General features: G+C 44.4%; 1 protein-coding gene across 1 annotated transcript in view; it reads right to left on the reverse strand.

The window, feature by feature from the left end:
• Positions 1-16,525, reverse strand: part of BMERB1 (bMERB domain containing 1) — a 185,834-nt gene extending 169,309 nt beyond the window's left edge. The window contains exon 1 of the mRNA XM_040441643.1: positions 16,299-16,525. Within this exon, the coding sequence (XP_040297577.1) occupies positions 16,299-16,419 (121 nt within the window). The 5' untranslated portion in view covers positions 16,420-16,525. The remainder of the gene's footprint in view (positions 1-16,298) is intronic.
• Positions 16,526-20,869: the final 4,344 nt, after the last annotated feature.

The raw sequence follows: 20,869 nt of genomic DNA on the forward strand, positions 1-20,869 counted from the left end.
TGCTGATGACGACAGCGAAGTCTTGCCCACTGGTACTCTGGCACACATGGCTGACTTCATGTTAGGCTGCCTTTCCCGTGACCCCCGTGTTATACGCATTTTAGATAACAGGGATTACTGGGTGTTCACCCTTCTGGACCCCCGCTACAAAGAGAACTTCTCATCTCTCATTCCTCCGATGGAGAGGACGAGCAAAATGGTGCTATACCGGAAGTTTCTTGTTGACAGATTGCTGCAAAAATTTCCATCTGACAGCGCTGGCAGCAGAGTCCGTACTTCCTTGGGCAACCGAGGTGGGGAGACAAGGGGAACACACTGCACTTCCAGCAAAGGCAGGGCAACACTCTCCAAGACCTGGGACAGTTTTAGGACACCCCGCCAGCGCCCTCAACATGATGCACATCCTGGTGTCACAAGGAGGGAAAAGTTTTGATGGTAAAGGAGTACGTAGCAGACCGTGTCAGCGTCCTCAGTGATCCCTCAGTGCCTTACAACTACTGGGTGTCCAAGCTGGACACGTGGCACGAACTGGCGCTCTACGCCTTGGAGGTGCTGGCCTGCCCTGCCCTGCCGCCAGCGTTTTGTCTGAGCAGGTATTTAGTGCTGCTGGTGGCATTATAACAGATAAGCGTATCCGGCTGTCAACTGAAAATGCTGACAGGTTGACTCTTATAAAAATGAACAAGGCCCCTGACTTCTCCACTCCACCAGAGGAAAGCCACGACTGAACATAAAGGCACTTTAAATGTGTTGTTTACAATGTACTGAATACTCTGTATTCCCATGCACCCCTTCCGCCACAAAAAAGGGTATATGGTTGAATCTTCCTTTTCTCATCCTCCTCCTCCTCGTCCATCATGTATATGCCTTCTCATATAATTTTTCGGATGGTCAGCTCACCAGCAGGCCCTCACCCATAATGTTTTAGATAGTCAGCTCACCAGCAGGCCCTCGTCCATAATGTTTTAGATGGTCAGCTCACCAGAAGGCCCTCACTCATAATGTTTTAGATGGTCAGCTCACCAGCAGGCCCTCACCCATAATGTTTTAGACGATCAGCTCAGCTGAAGACCCTCACCCCTAATGTTTTAGTGGGTCACCAGCAGGCCATCAATCATACTTTACCTCTCCTGTATAACGTTTCCTCATCCTAAATACCTATGACATTCCCTTTAATTTTTTTGTACTCGTTCCAATGACAGGCTCTCTTAAAGAGGACCTTTCACTAGAATAAAACATCTAAACTAACTATACAGACATGGAGAGCGGCGCCCAGAGATCTCCCTGCACTTACTGTTATACCTGGGCGCCGCTCCGTTCGCCCGGTATAGGCTCCGGTATCTTCATAGTTAGGCTCCACCCAGGGGAACCTGCCGGCGTCTCATTCTCCCAGGATGTAAAGCTGGCCAATCGCAGCGCTCAGCTCATAGCCTGAGAGAAAAAAAAGCCTCTCAGGCTATGAGCTGAGCGCTGTGATTGGCCAGCGCTACAGCATGGGAAAATGAGACGCCTGGAGGTTCCCCTGGGTGGAGCCTAACTATGAAGATACCGGAGCCTATACCGGGCGAACGGAGCGGCGCCCAGGTATAACAGTAAGTGCAGGGAGATCCCTGGGCGCCGCTCTACATGTCTGTATACTTAGTTTAGATGTTTTATTCTAGTGAAAGGTCCTCTTTAAGAGTCCTGTATTGTTATTTATCGTAACTACCTCCCTGAGTCGGTACTGGGAAATTTGCGCGCCCCCGCCTGCCTTTCTTGGAAGTGGTAGCCGTGGCCATCCCTCAGGCTCCCTCTCTGGGAGCGAACCCTGATTCCCCATTACCCGTGGTCACCATGGTAGGCGCAAAAAAGAACATCGAAAGTTGATAGAGCAGACATCCGAATAGATCGTCAACATCACGGGGACGTGCGATCAGCTTAGAAGTCATCTAGAATTAACAAAGCGGCAGCAGGCCCTCACCTACAATTTTTTACACAGTCAGCTCAACGTCGTTCCTCTTCCAAGTTCATTATCATCAGATGATAGTCTGGTCAACACAATCGTAACCACCGGGGGGTCACGTAACTAATTAGCACGGAGGAGTGTCTTTGGTTATCGGAATGAACCACACAAATCGACTCGATCCACATGCTCAAAACGGCCGTGCACCACCACCCACAGAATTGCGAAATAGGTATCAATCTGTCAATCCTTTCTGTGTCCGGGCCGGGTGAGGCTTCCCGTGCGTAGTCAAATTAAGCCGTTCCTTTTCCAATGAGTTCAGTTTGATCGTCCAAGAGTCCGGTCAACACAATCGAAACCACCGGCCGTCCCTCTTAGTCATGGCCCCAGTTCCAAAAATCACGAAAAATTTTGACTGAACTTGCTCTTTATATAAAAGTAAATATACAGGAAAGAATGTTTCCTAACAATTTTTCATCTAAAATCGCTTTTATCTTCGGTTTTGTGAGTTTTATGGTCAGTCTGTAAAAGTGGCGTACAACTCGGGCAACATCGTTACCAGCAGCGACCTGGGAGTCCAAGATGCATCCAGACATCCTCCCCATGCTGTCCCCGACCCATTTCGGTGGTGTTTCCATCAATTTCTGCCCTTTTCCTATGAACCAGGCACCCTCCCCTCTTCAGAGCAGCTTCGGGGTGCTCGATCATCACTACTAAGGACACTTTTGGGGGGAATTTTTTCAATCATCCCATTTTACTTATTTTGGGCTAAAATTCCTTCTTTTCATTGGTCTTTACTAAAAATGTCAAGTTTTTCCTCTACAGTTTTCACTGGCACTACATCTACAGACTGCCTCACACTGAATCTGTCAGGGAGCTACTCTGATGGCTCAATCTGTAGACCTTATCTGACAGCTCATAAATACTTATTTAAGCCATGCGAGTGTCAGTTTAGCTACATGAAGTTAGCTATATTGAGTGTTTATGAGCTGTCAGAAGTTCACAGATAAGGGCTACACATACAGCTGTCTGGCCAGTTCTCTGATGGATTCACTGTAAAGCAGAATGTAATAGTCTGCAAATGCACTGAAACTGATAGCTGTGGAGGAAAACTGTTTGTAAAGGCCAAGGAAATGTTTAGCCCAAAATGAGTACAATGCAATGATTTTTTTTTTTTTGAATGCCTCTAAGGTGCACATTACCTTTTTTTTTAAGCCTTATTGAAGTGAATGGTTCCTCATACAGACCTGTAAAAAAATGGAACCGAAACGGAAAAAGTACGTTCGTGTGCATAAGCCCTAAACATAAAGACATCTCTCTACATGGAACACATTTCTTTTAGTTGGAAAAAATAATTTTGTCACCATTCACTTGGGTTACTGACAGCCTTACAATTATAGAAATTCTAGTCGTGCATTTCTGGGAATGGCGGGATACAGATATTATGGCAATCATTACAGGCCCCGATGGTTACAGAATAGTAAATCAGGCTAGTTTTGTGGCAGCACTGGATATGTGACCGCATAATACAACAGATTCAGCATTCAGTAAAGCTGTGTATCAATCAATATGGAAGTATTTTCATTTTTGTCAAGCTTTCCAGTAACATATAAGAGGTGGTTATTTAACAGTTTGATAATGAAGAGATTTTGGCCGTCATTATTTACATGTGATTGTTTTTCTTCATTTAGGCCTCATGCACACGACCGTGCCATTTTTTGCGGTCTGCAAACCGCGGATCCGCAAAAAACGGAAGCTGCCCGTGTGCCTTCCGCAATTTGCGGAACGGAACGGGCGGCCCATTGTAGACATGCCTATTCTTGTCTGCATCACGGACAAGAATAGGACATGCTATATTTTTTTTGCGGGGCCATGGAACGGAGCAAAGGATGCGGACAGCACACAGAGTGCTGTCCGCATCTTTTGCGGCCCTATTGAAGTGAATGGGTCTGCACCCGAGCTGCAAAAACTGCGGCTCGGATGCGGACCCGAACAACGGTCGTGTGCATGAGGCCTAAGGCTGAGGTGTTCTTTACGGATATTATTAAAGGGAACGTCACAAAGTGACCGATTGTTTAAATCACATTTTTATGTGAAACACAAGAATTTTTGGTGACTTTATTTTAATTTTCTATTTCATAATCTACCGTATATTTAAAAAAAAAAACTGTAGTTTTCTCACTGGACGCTAGGCCTAAAATATGGACCAGCTACATGGGCCATAGATACAATGGACAAGAGAGGACTTATTGACTGCTATGGGAGAAATTTCTAGGCATGCTCTGTGCTTTGTGCAGAGGTCAGGAGGAAACTGATAACCTGTGAGATCACCTACAGATCCTGTGTTATCTATACAGAGGTGTTACTTGTCATTGTAATTCTGCCTCTGCTGATAATGATAATGGCTACTGAAAAGTTACCTGTACAGAACAGGAAATAATGATCTGTTATTAGGTCTAGTGGACAGTGCAAAAACTTCAGGATTATATACATTTTATTTAAATACAGATAGTGACAAAAACCTGGTCACATTCTGATGACACATTTCCTTTAACCTGTTCCGGACACATGACGTACCGGTACGGCATGTTGTCCCGGTACTTAAGGACACATGACGTACCGGTACGTCATTTATAGTTCCGATCACCGCCGCCCGGCGGGCGGTGATCGGAACCCGGTGCCTGCTCAAATCATTGAGCAGGCACCTTGGCTCAATGCGCCGGGGGGTCCTGTGACCCCCCCATGTCGGCGATCGCAGCAAACCGAAGGTCACTTCAGACCTGCGGTTTGCTGCGTTTCCGGGTTATTCGGGTCTCTGGGGACCAGATAACCCGGAACAGGATGGTGATCGGTGGTGTGATAATACACCACCAATCACCATCCTGCGATCCTGAGAGGTGAAGGTGACATCACCTCTCAGGATCGCTCTCATTGGTCAGCTGGGCTGCACGTTGGATCGCCAGAGCTGCACGGATCTCCAGCCAGCACCCCCATCTGTGCCCCAGCACCCAGGTAATTAGGGAAAGGTTAGGGAAAGGTTAGGTTAGGCAGGGATATTTTAGGGAAAGTTAGTGAGAAGAAAAAAATAATAATATATTTTTGATTGTATCACCTGAAATCGGGTGTCTGGGGTCCACAGCACAGCTGCAGCTTGCCCCCCTGCCCCCCCACACAACTTTTTTTTGGGCGCAAGCAGTTTATTTTTTTCTGCGTACGCTGAGTGTGGCCAGCACTCTTAGCGTCCGGCCACTGTTAGCGCATCGCACACCCCACCGCTGATCAACTTCGGACGGTTGATCAGCGATTTTGAATTCTTTTTATTTATTTTTTTCAAATTTTTTGCCCTTTTTTTAGTTAGTCTTTTTTTTTTTGGTCTGTTAGGTTTAGGGTGAGTTCGCAAACACCCGTGCCCCCACACACACTGAATAAAGATTTCCACGCACGCACACACACACTCCCCTATGGCTCACCGGATGTTCTCAGCCGAGGAGGCATACGCCCAGCTTGCCTCCGAGTCCGAGAGTCCCAGTGAGGACGAGGATGACCCCACTTTCCTTTTGTCATTCGCATCCTCCTCATCATCTAGCGATGATGATGAGCCCCCGATGCGGCAGAGACAGCGCCAGGCGGAGCAAGGGGACCGCCATGTTAGGGACCCTGTGGCCCAGCCTAGTACGAGCAGCTCTGGGGCTCGTACTGGTTTTACAGCCCACCAGTTAAATTCACCGGAGCCCCCTGCCGGTGGACTTGTCTGGTGTACCCCAGAGCATTTTGAGCCCGTGATTCCTGATTTTGTAGGCCAACCAGGAATCCAGATTTCCACAGTGGGCTTCACTGAATACAACTATTTTAGTCTTTTTTTCAGTGACCACTTTGTAAATCTGATGGTGGAGCAAATGAACCTGTACGCCCAACAGTTCGTTGCTCAACACGCGGGCTCCTTTTTGGCTAGGCCCAGTAGCTGGACTCCGGTCAGTGCAGCCGAGATGAGGACGTTTTGAGGCCTCGTGCTGCACATGGGCCTAGTCAAGAAACCTAGTGTCAGGCATTCCAGGAGTGGGGACATCCTCTACCAGACACCACTTTACAGTACGGCCATGACACACTCCCGGTTTGAGGCCATCCGGAAATGCCTGCATTATTCAGATAATGCAGCATGTCCCCACCGAGGTGATCCTGCCTATGACCGCCTGTACAAAATCAGGCCGGTCATCGATCACTTTGGGGCCAAATTTGTACAGGCCTATGTACCTGGAAGGGAGGTCGCGGTTGATGAGTCTCTCATTGCTTTCAAGGGGAGACTCCTTTTCCGCCAGTATGTTCCCTCTAAGCGGGCGAGGTATGGCGTGAAGCTGTACAAACTTTGCGAGAGTACCTCAGGGTACACTTACAAGTTTCATGTGTACGAGGGGCGAGATTCCCGTATTTAACCCCCAGAATGTCCCCCCACTCTGGGTGTTAGCGGGAAACTTGTGTGTGACCTTATGCACCCACTGCTAGATAAGGGTTACCACCTGTACGTGGATAACTTTTATACTAGTATCCCCTTGTTCCAGTCCCTCGCCGCCAGATCCACGTCCGCTTGTGGGACCGTGCGGAAAAATCAACACGGCCTCCCTGCCCACCCCCTCCAGGTACCTATCCCCAGGGGTGAGACCCATGCCCTTACCAGTGGAAACCTGTTGCTGGTCAGATATAAGGACAAGAGGGATGTCCTTGTACTGTCCACAATTCATGGTAATGGCATCAACCCTGTCCCTGTGCGAGGTACCGCGGCAACGGTCCTCAAGACCGATTGTATCATCGACTACAATCGGTATATGGGAGGAGTTGATCTATCTGATCAAGTCCTCAAGCCATATAACGCCATGCGGAAAACCCGGGCATGGTACAAAAAAGTTGCGGTCTGCTTGGTGCAGGTTGCCTTGTACAACTCTTTTGTGCTGTCCCGGAGCGCTGGCAACACAGGGTCATTCCTTCAGTTCTATGAGGCAGTCCTCAAGGACCTGATCTTTTCTGACCGGGAAAGAGCAGGCCGGAGTACCTCGGGAACTGGAGGCGTCCGGATCGTTCCTGGCCAACACTTTCCAGGTGTGGTCCCCCATACTGGAAAGAAGGGACGGACCCAAAAAAGGTGCAGAGTGTGTTACAGGAGGGGGATACGGAAGGACACCACTACTCAGTGTGACACGTGCCCCGATCAGCCGGGCCTCTGCATTATTGGTTGCTTCAGGGAGTACCACACTTCAATGGAGTACTAAATTAATATCCCAATTTAGCCACTGACAATTGGGTAAAAAACTATGGTTCTCAGACTTGAGACACTAAAACTAAAAAAAAAATGTTTCAAAAATATTATTTTGTAAAACTAAAATAAATAAAAAAATATTAGGTATCGCCGCGTCCGTAAGAATCTGCTCTATAAAAATACCCCCCCAACCCCTCAGATGAACACGGTCAAAAAAATAAAATAAAAACGGTGCAAAAAGAAGTTTTTTTTGTCACCTTACATTACAAAAATTGTAATAGAAAGCGATCAAAAAGTCATATGCCCCCAAAAATAGTGCCAATAAAACCGTCCTCTCATCCCGCAAAAAATTAGCCCCTACCTAAGATAATCGGCTAAAACCAGAATTTTGATGGCCTTTTTTTTTTGGCACCATGTACCATTTGAAGCCCCCCTGATGCACCCCTAGAGTAGAAACTCCATAAAAGCGACCCCATCTAAGATACTACACCCCTCAAGGTATTCAAAACTGATTTTACTAACTTTATTAACCCTTTAGGTGATCCTCAACAGTTTATGGCAAATGGAGATGAAAGATTTCTATTTTTGGTAACCTTGCCTCACAAAAATGTAATATAGATAAACCAAAAATTATATGTACCCTAAAAATAGTCCCAACAAAACTGCCACCTTATCCCGTAGTTTCCAAAATGCGGTCACTTTTATGGAGTTTCTAGTCTAGGGGTGCATCAGGGGGGCTTCAAATGGGACATGGTGTAAATAAACCAGTCCAGCAAAATCTGCCTTCCAAAAATCACACGGCGCACCTTTGCCCACCTTTCCCCTGTGTGCCCGTACAGTAGTTTACGGCCACATATGGGGTGTTTCTGCAAACTACAGAATCGGGGCAATAAATATAGCATTTTGTTTGGCTGTTAACCCTTGCTTTGTTACTGAAAAAAAATGTTCTTAAAATGAAATTTGAGAATTAAACTTTTTTGGCAAATTTTCCATCTCCATTTGCCAATAACTCTTGTGCAACACCTAAAGGGTTAACAAAGTTTGTAAAATCAGTTTTGAATACCTTGAGGGGTGTAGTTTCTTAGATGGGGTCACTTTTATGGAGTTTCTACTCTAGGGGTGCATCAGGGGGGCTTTTTATTTGTGTAATGTATCGGGGCAGTGATACTTTTTGTAATATACTTTAATTACTGAAATCATACATTTCTATTAGAAAAACAGCTCTAAAGTGGCCTATTTTGAGCCTAGCACTGCTCCTCTGTCTTCTGCTTACATAACAGTGGAGACTTGCTAACACTGACTGTTATGTAAACAGAAGACAGAGGAGCGTCGCTAAGGCTCAAAATGGGCCACTTTAGAGCTGTTTTTCTAATAGAAATGTATGATTTCAGAAATTAAAGTATATTACAAAAATATTAAGTATCATTGCCCCGATACATTACACAAATAAAAATAGAATGGCAGTTACACTTTAATCTTCCGACATAATGTCCAGCAACATTTTGAAAAAGAAGCCAGCAAATCCCAAAATGCTCCTAATGAAAAAAGCCACTGTTGTTACATAGTCTCCTCAGGATGAGATTGTATTAGATGGCTGTAATGCTGAAAAATCTCCACGCTCAGCAGACAAGGGACCATTTCCAGCTTGAAAACACACAAATAGGTCCAGCAAGCGACAAAATTCAGCAATGACTAAATATTTCACCTGTGCCATTGTCTTGGTAGATGTACAGGTTCTTTAGTGATACAAAATGCAACAATAGATACAATAGGCAAGCAACATGCATGGCAGGCCACTGAGGAAGACCTGGCCGAGAGCTGCTGACTGGATGACAGCTACCGTTTCTGTTGTGTAAGCCAGCAGCACCAAAAGCTGCTTCTGGACATGATGTGCGTGGTCCCAGGCAGGTATGTACCACCAATGAGGCCAGGTGAGGCGATTGCCTCAGGCAGCACCAGGTAGGGGCAAGAGGGGGGCAGCGGAAGGGCCATGGGCAATTAGCGGTTTCATTGTGGCAAAGGGGTTAGGTTAAGAAATTGGCATTGGCGGGGGGGGGGCCGTGTTTCAGTTTTCGCCTCAGGCAGCAGAAAGGCTAGGTGCACCCCTGGACCCAGGCAGTGGAAACCCAACATTAGGTAACAATCAGAGGCAGACTGGGAACCTAACGTGGTCCTGGAGAAAAACCTAAAAGTGTCCCCCATGTTGTAGGTAGGTCCATAGTGACAGAAGGTTAGGGCAACACAAGTAGGCAAGGCCAACACAAGTAGATGGGACCAACACAAGTAGGTGGGGTCAGCCATACCATGGTGCAGCACAAAATACTGCCCCAGCTGAACCAAATACCACAGTACAGCACAAAATGCTTCCCCAGAAGCTGCCTTTCTGACATGACTCAATAGCTGCCACATTCTGTCCTCCTCCAATTATCTCTAATTAAGATATGGAGCAGGGGGCTTCAGATGGCAGATGCAGGATACAGCACCAATGCCCTACCTTCAGTGTGCTACCTGGACTTTACCTAATAATTACCCATATAGTGCCCCAGTAGTATGCTCCCCAAGTGGCCAAGGAAAGAAAAAAATATGATACCTGAGTCCCGTTCCAAGTCGCCATCTCCGGTGCAGGCCACAAGCCTTTTCCAGCCTGTGGCCTGTGACGTCTGTGTCCTTGTGCCATTTGTACACTGCCTCATATAGTGGCCTGTGGCCTATGAGGGTGAACAGCAAGGCAGAGAGGCATGGGTTCCAGTGACCTCCTGCAGTACTCAACTATCACCATCCTGAGGACACTGAATTCAGGAGGGCACTAGCAGCCACCGACCAGATACTGAAGCAAGTGATGCTCCCAGTATTAATTTCCACTGAGAGCGTCAGATCATTATGCATCCAGCCAGCCGCAGTGAGGAGGGCTTAGATGGAAATTTCCCTGGAGGGTCTATGGCCAGTCCACTCCTGGTAATGACTTGAAAAATCATTATGGAAGGGACTGTTCAATGAAAAAAAAAAAATCATATAAAAGAGAAAATAGAGCCATAATTCTATCTTAAAGAAAACCTCCAATATCCCTAATTCAGAAAAAGATGGCATATAGCCAGGATACCCTTCACTCTACACATGATGCCACTAAAGGTGCTCAGTGATGATGATCAGGTTTGGAAATTCCATAATTTTCATGGGAAAATCCTTTAACTCATTACAAAGGACAAAATGTTGCAAAGAGAATTAGAAACCTGTCTGAGGGTTCCATATGCTGTTTTGTTTTTGGAGGGCTTTAATTAAAGGGGCTGGCAGGTTTCTACAGTATTTCATGTACCTAGAAAGTAAAAGCCCTAGCAGGATGTGTCCTTCATTTCTCCTGCCAGGATACACAGCGTCTTCCCACCAATTGCATCGTGATACAGATTTCTGCTAGGGTTTGTTCACGACTGGTAATGTAAAGTGTTAATTGAACAGTATCTCATTGCCGCGTGTGATCTCTTGTCTGGATGACTCACCGCTCTGCAAATACAGGAATACGAAAAATTTACTCAAAATAGCCTGATTAAATATGAAACGTGAACATAATACCTCTGCAGCTATCGCACGTCACCAGCATAGTCCATCTACTTCATGATCCCACCGAACCCTACCAGAAGTGGCCATCAAAATGAACTATTGTTATTACCACCGTCAGGGGATCGGCAAAGCGAGAGGTACGCAGCATGTGGTACAAAACCCCATTTGGTGCAAATATATAAAACTCAAAAATGTCCACAGACAAACCCTCCAGGGTGTACCTGCCGGCAGCTCCCTATTTATTATCATATCATTGGTCCCGGCTGCTGATAAATGACAGATAATAAATAAATCTCATTGTTGGATTGTCACTTGGTTGGAATTTGAGGTTTATAGTAAGAATGGGTAATTGCCTAGAAAATTGATTTGACAAATAGTTTTTTTATGGTGTTTTTGCCACTTTTACTGCCTTTTGTTTAGCAGTGTTGTTTGCTGCTTTTTTAGACAAAAAACAGCCGCCTACAGATGTTAGCTGTAGGTCTTTTCTTTATTCATTTTTATTCAAAGATGTTAGCTGTAAGTCCATGGGAATTTAAGATACTTAACACTGTTTTTCAACGTTTTTCTTCATTTGTGTAAAAAATGTTTGAGTCCTTGGCATTTTTGGGAAACTGCAGCATGTTTTGGCTATGACACTTTTTGGCAAATTTTCTGTCATTTTTGTGCCGTAGACATACATTGTTTCTATAACACTTTGTTTATGCATTGCTCCTGCCTGAAAAAATGCATGTATCAATGTATGTTGCAAGTTTTTTTTTTTACAATGTTTTTTTCATAGAGATCTACAGAGAACATGATTTCTGAAGGGGTATAGTGTTTAAAAACTCATGGGTTGTAAACAAAAAGAATATACTAAAACACACCATTTGTAAAAAAAAATAAAAAAATACAAAAAATACAAAGAACAAATAAAAACAGTAGCTTTTTTTCATTTTATGGCTCCAAAAAATGCCAACCCAAAATTATATGTGAAGGAGGCCTAATAAAGCATGTTTTCCTCACTTGTCTTGGTGGTGGATTCTTACTTTTTTCAAAACCTGCATCACGTGAGTCATGGGGAGCAGGTCACCGCTGCGGCCTGCTATTGGCTCAACTCCCCCCCGTCGACGGATGTTGCTATCTGCTTGCAGGGGAGATGCAAAGGCAACGGTGAAGCGATCAGGAAGGAAACTGGCGTCAGGGACCAGGTAAGAATGGTCAGTATTTTTATTTTTATAATAAAAAAATATATATACATATATATTATAAAAAAAAAAATCGAAAAAAAAAAAATCTAGATTTGCCAAAACATGGCAGAAATGGCTAAACTAAAGTAGGCGGTGTGGGGGGGATTGGTGAGAGAAATTATAAATTTTGATTAGGGTTTTTTTTTTTTTTTTTTTCTTCGCAGCGGCTTAGGGGGGATTCTATATGTATATAAATGAATCAAGTGGTTGTAAGGAAAGAGAATAGGGCAAAATTTTTTCCTTTATATGCATGTAAGTGTACCAAATTGTTGTAAAAACCTGTTTTTTTCATTGTTTGTAAAAAAAAAGTAATAATAAAGATATATATTATAAAAAAAAAATAAGAATGGTCAGTATTGCTGTATGTGGGGGAAGGGAGGGGGACTTGTTCAGTCTTGATAGGTCCTTTAAAATAGCGCTGAAAAAAATTAAAATAAAGTTGCCCCATGTTGTATAGCCGGGTCCAAATTCACAGAAGGCAGGGCAACACAAGTGGGCAGGGAAAACAGAAGTAGGCGGGGCCTGCAATACTGTAGTGCTGCACAAAATACTGCTGCCAGCGCCACAGTATTCAACTGTATGACTGTCCCGAGAACGGTGATACAGTTAACTTCAGGGTGTACTTGCGTCCATTGGCCAGGTGCATAAGTATCTGATTCTCCTAGCATTAATTAATACTTAGAGCATCAGATCATTATGTACCTGGCCAGCAGCTGCGAGGAGGGCTCAGGCGGCTCATTGGGAAATTTCCCTGTAGGATCTTTTGCCAGTCATAAAAATGACCCCTCAAAATACCAGGACATGACTTTTCACCTATAAACAAAACTTTCCTAATGTCTGACCTGTTGTTAGTATCTGATGGTACTTTGGAGTAGGAAATACTGAGCACGCTGCTTAAAGGGGTTGTCTGAGTTATATGAAAAGCTCCTTAGTGCCCCTAAATCTGATAAAATAAGACACGGCTGCTGCTGCTGCTCCTGTGGTCCTCACCAGCAGATTCTGTTTGTAGACTGCTGCAGTGACATAGCTACGTACAGCACGTGACCACTGAGGTCTCAGAAATCATATGCCATATAACATGCATACAGTGACTGGCTGCAGCAGTCAGGTGCCATATACAGCTAGATCACCAATGCACCAATTCTAGCGCTGTTGCTCTGGCTTTGGCGCTTGACTGCTGCAGCCGATCACTTGCCATGGAGGCAAGTGATTGGCTGCAGTAGTTACATTCTGTATACAGATAGATCACGTCTGCAGCCTGCGATATTGCGATACTCAATACCATTCGATACCACACGAAAAAAATAAAACACTAAGAAAGCAGCGTGCATTCTGCATTTTATGGAACGTCCGGCCCATAATCGAAAAGTCCGATCCTATTTTTTGGGGGGACAAGGTGACTAAAGATAATTTTTTTATATTTTAATAGTTGACCCTTTTTTTGAGCGTGGCGATATGTAATATGTTTAGTTATTTATTGTTTCTATATTTTATATGTAAAATTGGGAAAGGGGGTAATTTAAACTTAATATTTAACTTTTTTTAAACTTTTTTTTTTTTTACTTTTTATTTAATAACTATTAGCCCCCTTAGGGGCTAGAACCTGGGATGTTTTCATCCCTTGTCCTAATAACCCTGATAGAGCTCTTGTAGGGCGAATAGGACTTTACACTCTCCCTGCTGCGCTGTGCTTTGTGCACATGGCAGCAGGGAGATTACCATGGCAGCCAGGGCTTCAGTAGCATCCTGGCTGCCATGGTAACTGATCGGAGCCCCAGGATTACACTGCTGGGGCTCCGATCAGAAGCTGCCACTGCAGCACCAATGAATGAAGAGGAGGGGAGGGGACCCTGTGGCCACTGACACCAATGATTATAATACTGGGGGGGTTGGGGGGGGCGCACTGCGCCACCAATCTTTTTAGTACTGGGGGAAGGGGAGAGGGCGCACTGCGCCACTAATGACTTTAATACTGGGGGGTTTGGGGGGCGCACTGCACCACCAATGTTTTTAGTACTGAGGAAAGGGGGGGCGCACTGCACCACCAATGTTTTTAGTACTGAGGAAAGGCACTGCGCCACCAATGAAGATAAGTAACCTTTTAATACAAATACAGGAGTCGGGTGCCGGCGGCAGAATCACATAGCCGGCACCCGACCTCTATGACAGGGCGCTGCAATCCGCGGTAGTTAACCCCTCAGGTGCCCCACCCGCCGCCTATATTTGTATTATTGGGTGAGTTATCTTCATTGGTGGCACAGTGGCCACAGCCCCTCCTATCCTCTGCCCCTCTGAGGGGTGGGATTCAAATTTTTAACAACAGGTTCCCTACTCAACGGCGGACACGCGGCATCAAGACACATGTTTACATATACATACACCATAATTATGCAACACATATAAACACACCATATACATGGTTCACATACATAAATACACCATATATACACTACACACATACCACCCAGCTTTTAAAAAGCCTATGGAGCTAAACTATGGAATGGAAGCGCTCATCTCCAGCTGCCGCTGTAAGTTTAACAACCGGATCTGGAGAACCTGAGGGAACTGGCTGAATCCCATGCCTGGCCCCTCTCTCTTCTTATTGGTGGCAGTAGCGGCACAGGGGGATGGGAGGGAGAGACTCGTTCTCCCCTGTGCTGCTGAGGGAACATGGCGTGCGCTGTGAGCAGCGCGCTCCATGTTATGTGATACTAGGCTGTGCAGTAGTGCAGCCTAGTACCAGTAAATGTCAAATCCTGGCATCGAATTGATACCGGTCCAAAAGTATTGATTGGATATCGATAATTTGATACCTGCTACAACTCTAGTTCACACTCATGCTTAGTTCCTTTCTGTTCAGTTTACTTTACCTTTTAATTGCAAGAAGAGCATAGTCTACAGTGATATTCTTGCCATTAAAGAAATAGAAAAAATGGAAACATCACAAACTGGATAGAGCCATTAGACAGCAGTGGGATCTGTCAGTATTAGAAGGGACTCATTAAAAAAAAGTATCTGCTAAAGCAGTCATGGCTCCTTTAAAGGGGTTGTCTAATTTCAGCAAATTGCATTTATCATGTAGAGAAAGTTAATACAAGGCACTTCCTAATGGATTGCTATTATCCATATTGTTTCCTTTGCTGGCTGGATTCATTTTTCCATCAAGTTATACACTGCTCATATCAAGGGGTTACGACCACCCTGCAATCCAGCAGTAGTGGTCGTGCTTGCACACTATAGGAAAAGCACCAGCCTCTATGGTGGCCCAGACCGGGGTAGCATGCATAGGAGGGCGCTTTATCCTATAGTGTTCAAGAACGACCACCACTGTTGGATTGCAGGGTGGTCGTAACTCCTGGATATGAGCAATGTATAATGTGATGGAAAAATGAATCCAGTGAGCAAAGAAGGCAATATGGACAATCACAATACATTAGTAAGGGACTTACTAATGTATTGTGATTGTCCATATTGCCTTCTTTATAATTCCTCTACATAATAAATGCCATTTGCTGATATAAAACAACCCCTTTAATCCCGGAAGCCATGACAGCAGAGACAACAGAGAATACATGAGTCTGGGCTATTTTTTTTGCCAACTCCACCACTTTTACGATGTGCTAAACTCCTTATTACAAATGACCCGTCTATTTATATTCTACGAACAGATACAGACTAGTTCAGAAATAGTAAAATTCCTTTAATCCATTATCCAGTAGTCCAGAAAGGGCAAAATATGAAAACCTCTCCTAACAAAGGCGCAGAAATCACCAACTGATACATACACAAAGTGACAGCAGCAGATTATAAAATCCCATTTAAATTTGTGCTTTCTACCCAGAGGGATATATTTTATATATTTATGAGGCAAAATATTTAATAACAAGTCACATGTCGTAATTCTTCGAATAATGAAAAGTGGCAACAAAATATCATCCAATGAATGCATTAGGCAGGGCTGTGATAATGTGTAACTGTTTACATAACAATCTATCAATCTGGTCAGTGTTTACAAATAGTCTAAGTAAATATTATGGCTCTGCATATACATATAGCCAGGGCTTCATCTCCTGCATCTCCTCCACCAGTTGGCTATAGGAACACTACCAGTATGTAGAGATATTTTTCTGTATATATATATATATATATACAGTATGCCCAGGACAGGGATGCAGAGGGTCAAGCAGATGGGCAGAGGCTGCCACTCTCAGCATGTGGGTGCACAGCTCAGTCCATGCCTGCTGGATGGGCACACAATGGGTAATAGGACTGCTTCCTTGCAAGGTATGACAGCTGCATGCCTGTGATAATAATAAGCAGCACTTACTTCTTCTCCCCAGCCCCCCTGCTTTCCAGTCAGTCTCCTCCACTGCTCCATATCTTTTCATTGGCTTGTCTGTCTCCAAGGTGGCTGAGATGGATTTCTTTAACTCCATGGACGTCTGCATGGTTCCTGCTTCTCCTGGGTGCTCCTCACTATAGAGATTCCTTGCCTGTCTGTGGGTAGGCTGAGAGGTGATGGCTAGGTGGGTGGGATGGTGAAGGGAGGAGGAGGACTGTGCCTGCTCCCACTCACTCCATCCTAATGCTTCCCTCTTGGCTACTCAGCCCAGTATTTGGGGAAGGAAGAAGGGGGGGAAGGGGGGCAGGAGGGATGGGTTGTGACGTCACTGCATCCCTACGGGGCTCTGAAAAGCAGAAAGGATGCTGCACGCATGCGCAGATCTGCTCTTTCTGAGTACCGCAGAAGAGGACACTGGGTTAACCCGTAGCCTGCTGGGGTGCTCCCAGTGTGACTGACCTCTTCACTTACCTCACTTAAGGCTGAGAAATTGGTGCTCAAATGGCAATTATTTTTTTTCATTTTTCATAATCAGTGGATGTGGAGCATAACAAAAGAAAAACTGCTTTTGTTTTAATTCCTCAGCTTTTTTTTTTTTTTTTTTCAAGATCTCTGCTTGCTGTCAGCAAATGGGGGACATCTACCCTGAAAAATCTGTCCTGGTCATGTGCAGCTAAATGTATGGCAAGTCATGGGAAGTGGGGGAGGGGGGGGGGGTCACCTGTAGAAACTTCTGCAATTAATGATCAGTTGTCAGGGGGAGATTGATGCAGAAATTTTACAAATCTCATTCACATCTATGGAACAGATCTGGCATGTGTGACCAGGACCACATGTCTTCTATAGGCTCCAGTCCTTACACACATGAATTTAGCACTGCTCATTTTTACCAAAACACCAGAATACGCTCATGCCTTTTTTTTCTGCTACAGTTTTTGTAGCTTTTTTTGTGTTTTTGCGTGAACTGCATTTTTATTCTTTTTTCCCCTGAAAAAAACATCAGAGCTTCTGCATACTGTGTTTTTGATCTGCAATTTATTTTGGCTTTTTTCACCTATACTGAAAAAAAATGCCAGAGCTCCAGCACAAGAAAGACAAAAAATTTCACCTGATGAACAAAAATATCAGCGCCAAAAAACACTTCTTTGTCCTGCATTTCATATTTCACTTAGGCCTCTAGCTATCTGGAGCTTGCAAAATAAGGGCTCATGCACACAAACATATTTTTTTTCCATTCCGTTTTTTTCAGGTCCGTAAAAAGAATCAGTCAGTTGAATCCATGTGTATTCGGTGTCCGTATGTCCGCATGTCTGTTCCGCCCAAAAAATAGAACATATTATATTCTTGTCTGTTTTGCGAACGAGGACAGGCATTGTTACAATGGAACTGCAAAAAAAAAACGGATGTCACGCAGATGTCATCCATTTTTTTGCTGATCTATGTTTTGCAGACAGCAAAATACATATGGTTGTTCTGCAAAAACCACAGGTGCATATATATATACAGTATACAGTAGATATATATACAGTACAGACCAAAAGTTTGGACACACCTTCTCATTCAAAGAGTTTTTTTTTATTTTCATGACTATGAAGGCATCAAAACTATGAATTAACACATGTGGAATTATATACATAACAAACAAGTGTGAAACAACTGAAAATATGTCATATTCTAGGTTCTTCAAAGTAGCCACCTTTTGCTTTGATTACTGCTTTGCACACTCTTGGCATTCTCTTGATGAGCTTCAAGAGGTAGACCCCTGAAATGGTTGTCACTTCACAGGTGTGCCCTGTCAGGTTTAATAAGTGGGATTTCTTGCCTTATAAATGGGGTTGGGACCATCAGTTGCGTTGAGGAGAAGTCAGGTGGATACACAGCTGATAGTCCTACTGAATAGACTGTTATAATTTGTATTATGGCAAGAAAAAAACCGGCTAAGTAAAGAAAAACGAGTGGCCATCATTACTTTAAGAAATGAAGGTCAGTCAGTCAGCCGAAAAATTGGGAAAACTTTGAAAGTAAGGGCTATTTGACCATGAAGGAGAGTGATGGGGTGCTGCGCCAGATGACCTGGCCTCCACAGTCACCGGACCTGAACCCAATCGAGATGGTTTGGGGTGAGCTGGACCGCAAAGTGAAGGCAAAAGGGCCAACAAGTGCTAAGCATCTCTGGGAACTCCTTCAAGACTGTTGGAAGACCATTTCAGGGGACTACCTCTTGAAGCTCATCAAGAGAATCCCAAGAGTGTGCAAAGCAGTAATCAAAGCAAAAGGTGGCTACTTTGAAGAACCTAGAATATGACATATTTTCAGTTGTTTCACACTTGTTTGTTATGTATATAATTCCACATGTGTTAATTCATAGTTTTGATGCCTTCATAGTCATGAAAATAAAGAAAACTCTTTGAATGAGAAGGTGTGTCCAAACTTTTGGTCTGTACTGTATATATATATTTCCTGCTGTCCCATGATCCTCATAATCCTGTCATAGGACAGCGGGCAGGAACACTTTGCCAATATGTTTGTAGAAATTCTTTTCTACATTATCTAAATGTGTTTTCACCGTATTTTCTGTTTCTATAACATCCAAATATTTCAAAAGGAGCCCTAATTGTCCAATAGAAAGTGCAGTCTTTTTGGTATGCAAGAAAAATCAACACCAGACCCTTGTCTTAGGGCTCATGCACACGGCCGTTGCCTGGCCGTGGCCGTATTCACTTGAATGGGTCCGCAATCCGGGAGATGCGTTGTGGAACGGAGGCACAGATCGGAACCGTGGGTTTTCTGTCCGTGTCTCCGTCACCACAAAAAAGTAGTGCATGCAGTACTTTTTTTGCGGTGCAGACCGTCGGATGCGGATCGCGGACCCCAATCAAGTGAATGGGTCCGCGATCCGCATGCGGCGGCTCCACGGTTGGTGCCCGTGCATTGAGGCCGCAAAATGCAGATCGGACACGGCCCAAAAATCCGGCTGTGTGCATGAGGCCTTAGACTACCTGCACATGGGCGCAGTTAAACATGCAGAAGATCCACCCAAATTTCTGTGCATTTCCACACCAAAACCCTCATGTGTTACTTGCGGGTTTTGGTGTGGATTTGATACGGTTTTGCAGCAAATCTCACCCGTCTGTGTGGAAATTGACCTGCCGTGCGGATTTACAAATCTTAGCATGTCAATTATGTTTGCGATTTTTGGTGCGGATATTTCATCCTTTTCAATGGAACGAAAAAGCAAAGTGCCCATGAGATCTGTCTAATCTCATACACTTTGCTGGTGCTGTATTGTATGTCCATGACTTTACTGGAAAAATGAGCATTGCATGCTGCAGTATTTATTTCCAGCTAATATGCAGAATCTATGATGGCAGGTAGGTGCACGTGTGAACAGAGGCGGAATCCAGTTGGATGTTGCATTGACCAGCCTGACCATTTTGGGATACGTTCAGATGCTGTGTATATGAAAACACCCTTTCTCATTTATTGCACTAGAATTTTTTTGCAGATTTTCAATGCAGAACCCAATAATTCTGCCATGTTGTCTGAACTCGCCCTTTGGGTTGGCAAAGTGTAAGTTTTAGCATCTGATTGGTCTTTTTGTCTTTAATTTCTCTGCATAGTAGAGTGTTTTATAATGTTACACGTTTTGGGCTGTTATAGAAGCCAGTACAGACATCACGTATTATATCATACCTGGATTGTATTTCTATGGATCTATACACATAGATGATTGTATATGCCACATCATGTGTCATGACTGTCTGAGGGAAAATTGTGCTTGTTGCAACCAATCAGAATTGAGCATTTGCCCTGAACATCATACAGAATGAAAGCTGAATTCCAATTGGCTAATGTGGGCCATGGGGGCTACATTACCTTATTCAGGTTACTATAGTTTAGTGCAGGCAGCAATGTACATAGAAGAAGGGGGTGGGGGACTATATCAAGAATCAAAATGGGTTCTCCTCTCACTGGCCCCATTGTAGCTGCCATGGCACTTTTTTTAATGCCCGTGCAACCTATTTTGTCACATGGGCATTTTTGTACCATCCTTGCCATTTGGGTGTGGCAGGGGGCGGCCCCGGCAAATTTATCATCTTTTAAACCTGGAAACTTGCAGGATAACAGGCCGAACTGGATGGACAAATGTCTTTTTTTGGCCTTATATACTATGTTACTATGAAACAGATATAAAACACTACAACTAGTTTTCACCCTCGGCGCATGAACTGCTGGAGGTGCACCTAATTTTTGACGAGACGCCCGCCTCCTCATAAATTAGGCAACTCCTCCAGCAACACAGAGGGAAAGCAAAAAACCCCCGATGTGTCATCATATACCTTGATCTAAATCTGCCATGGGAGATGTGCGCTGGTCACCACATTCTAATGCCGTTGATCCCTCTCTATACATGCCCCCAATGTGGAGAAATCAGCCCCTTATTTTTATGCAAATTAGCCCTAGGTGCAAAGAGGGTGTTGCCGTTGTACCAAGAGGTTCTACTCATTCTCTTCTCGGTCGCATTCCCATCCCTTTGACTCACAGGGATAGGCAGT

Source organism: Bufo bufo, chromosome 7 (genome assembly GCF_905171765.1).
Source record: "Bufo bufo chromosome 7, aBufBuf1.1, whole genome shotgun sequence".
In the NCBI taxonomy this organism is placed as follows: Eukaryota; Metazoa; Chordata; class Amphibia; order Anura; family Bufonidae; genus Bufo; species Bufo bufo.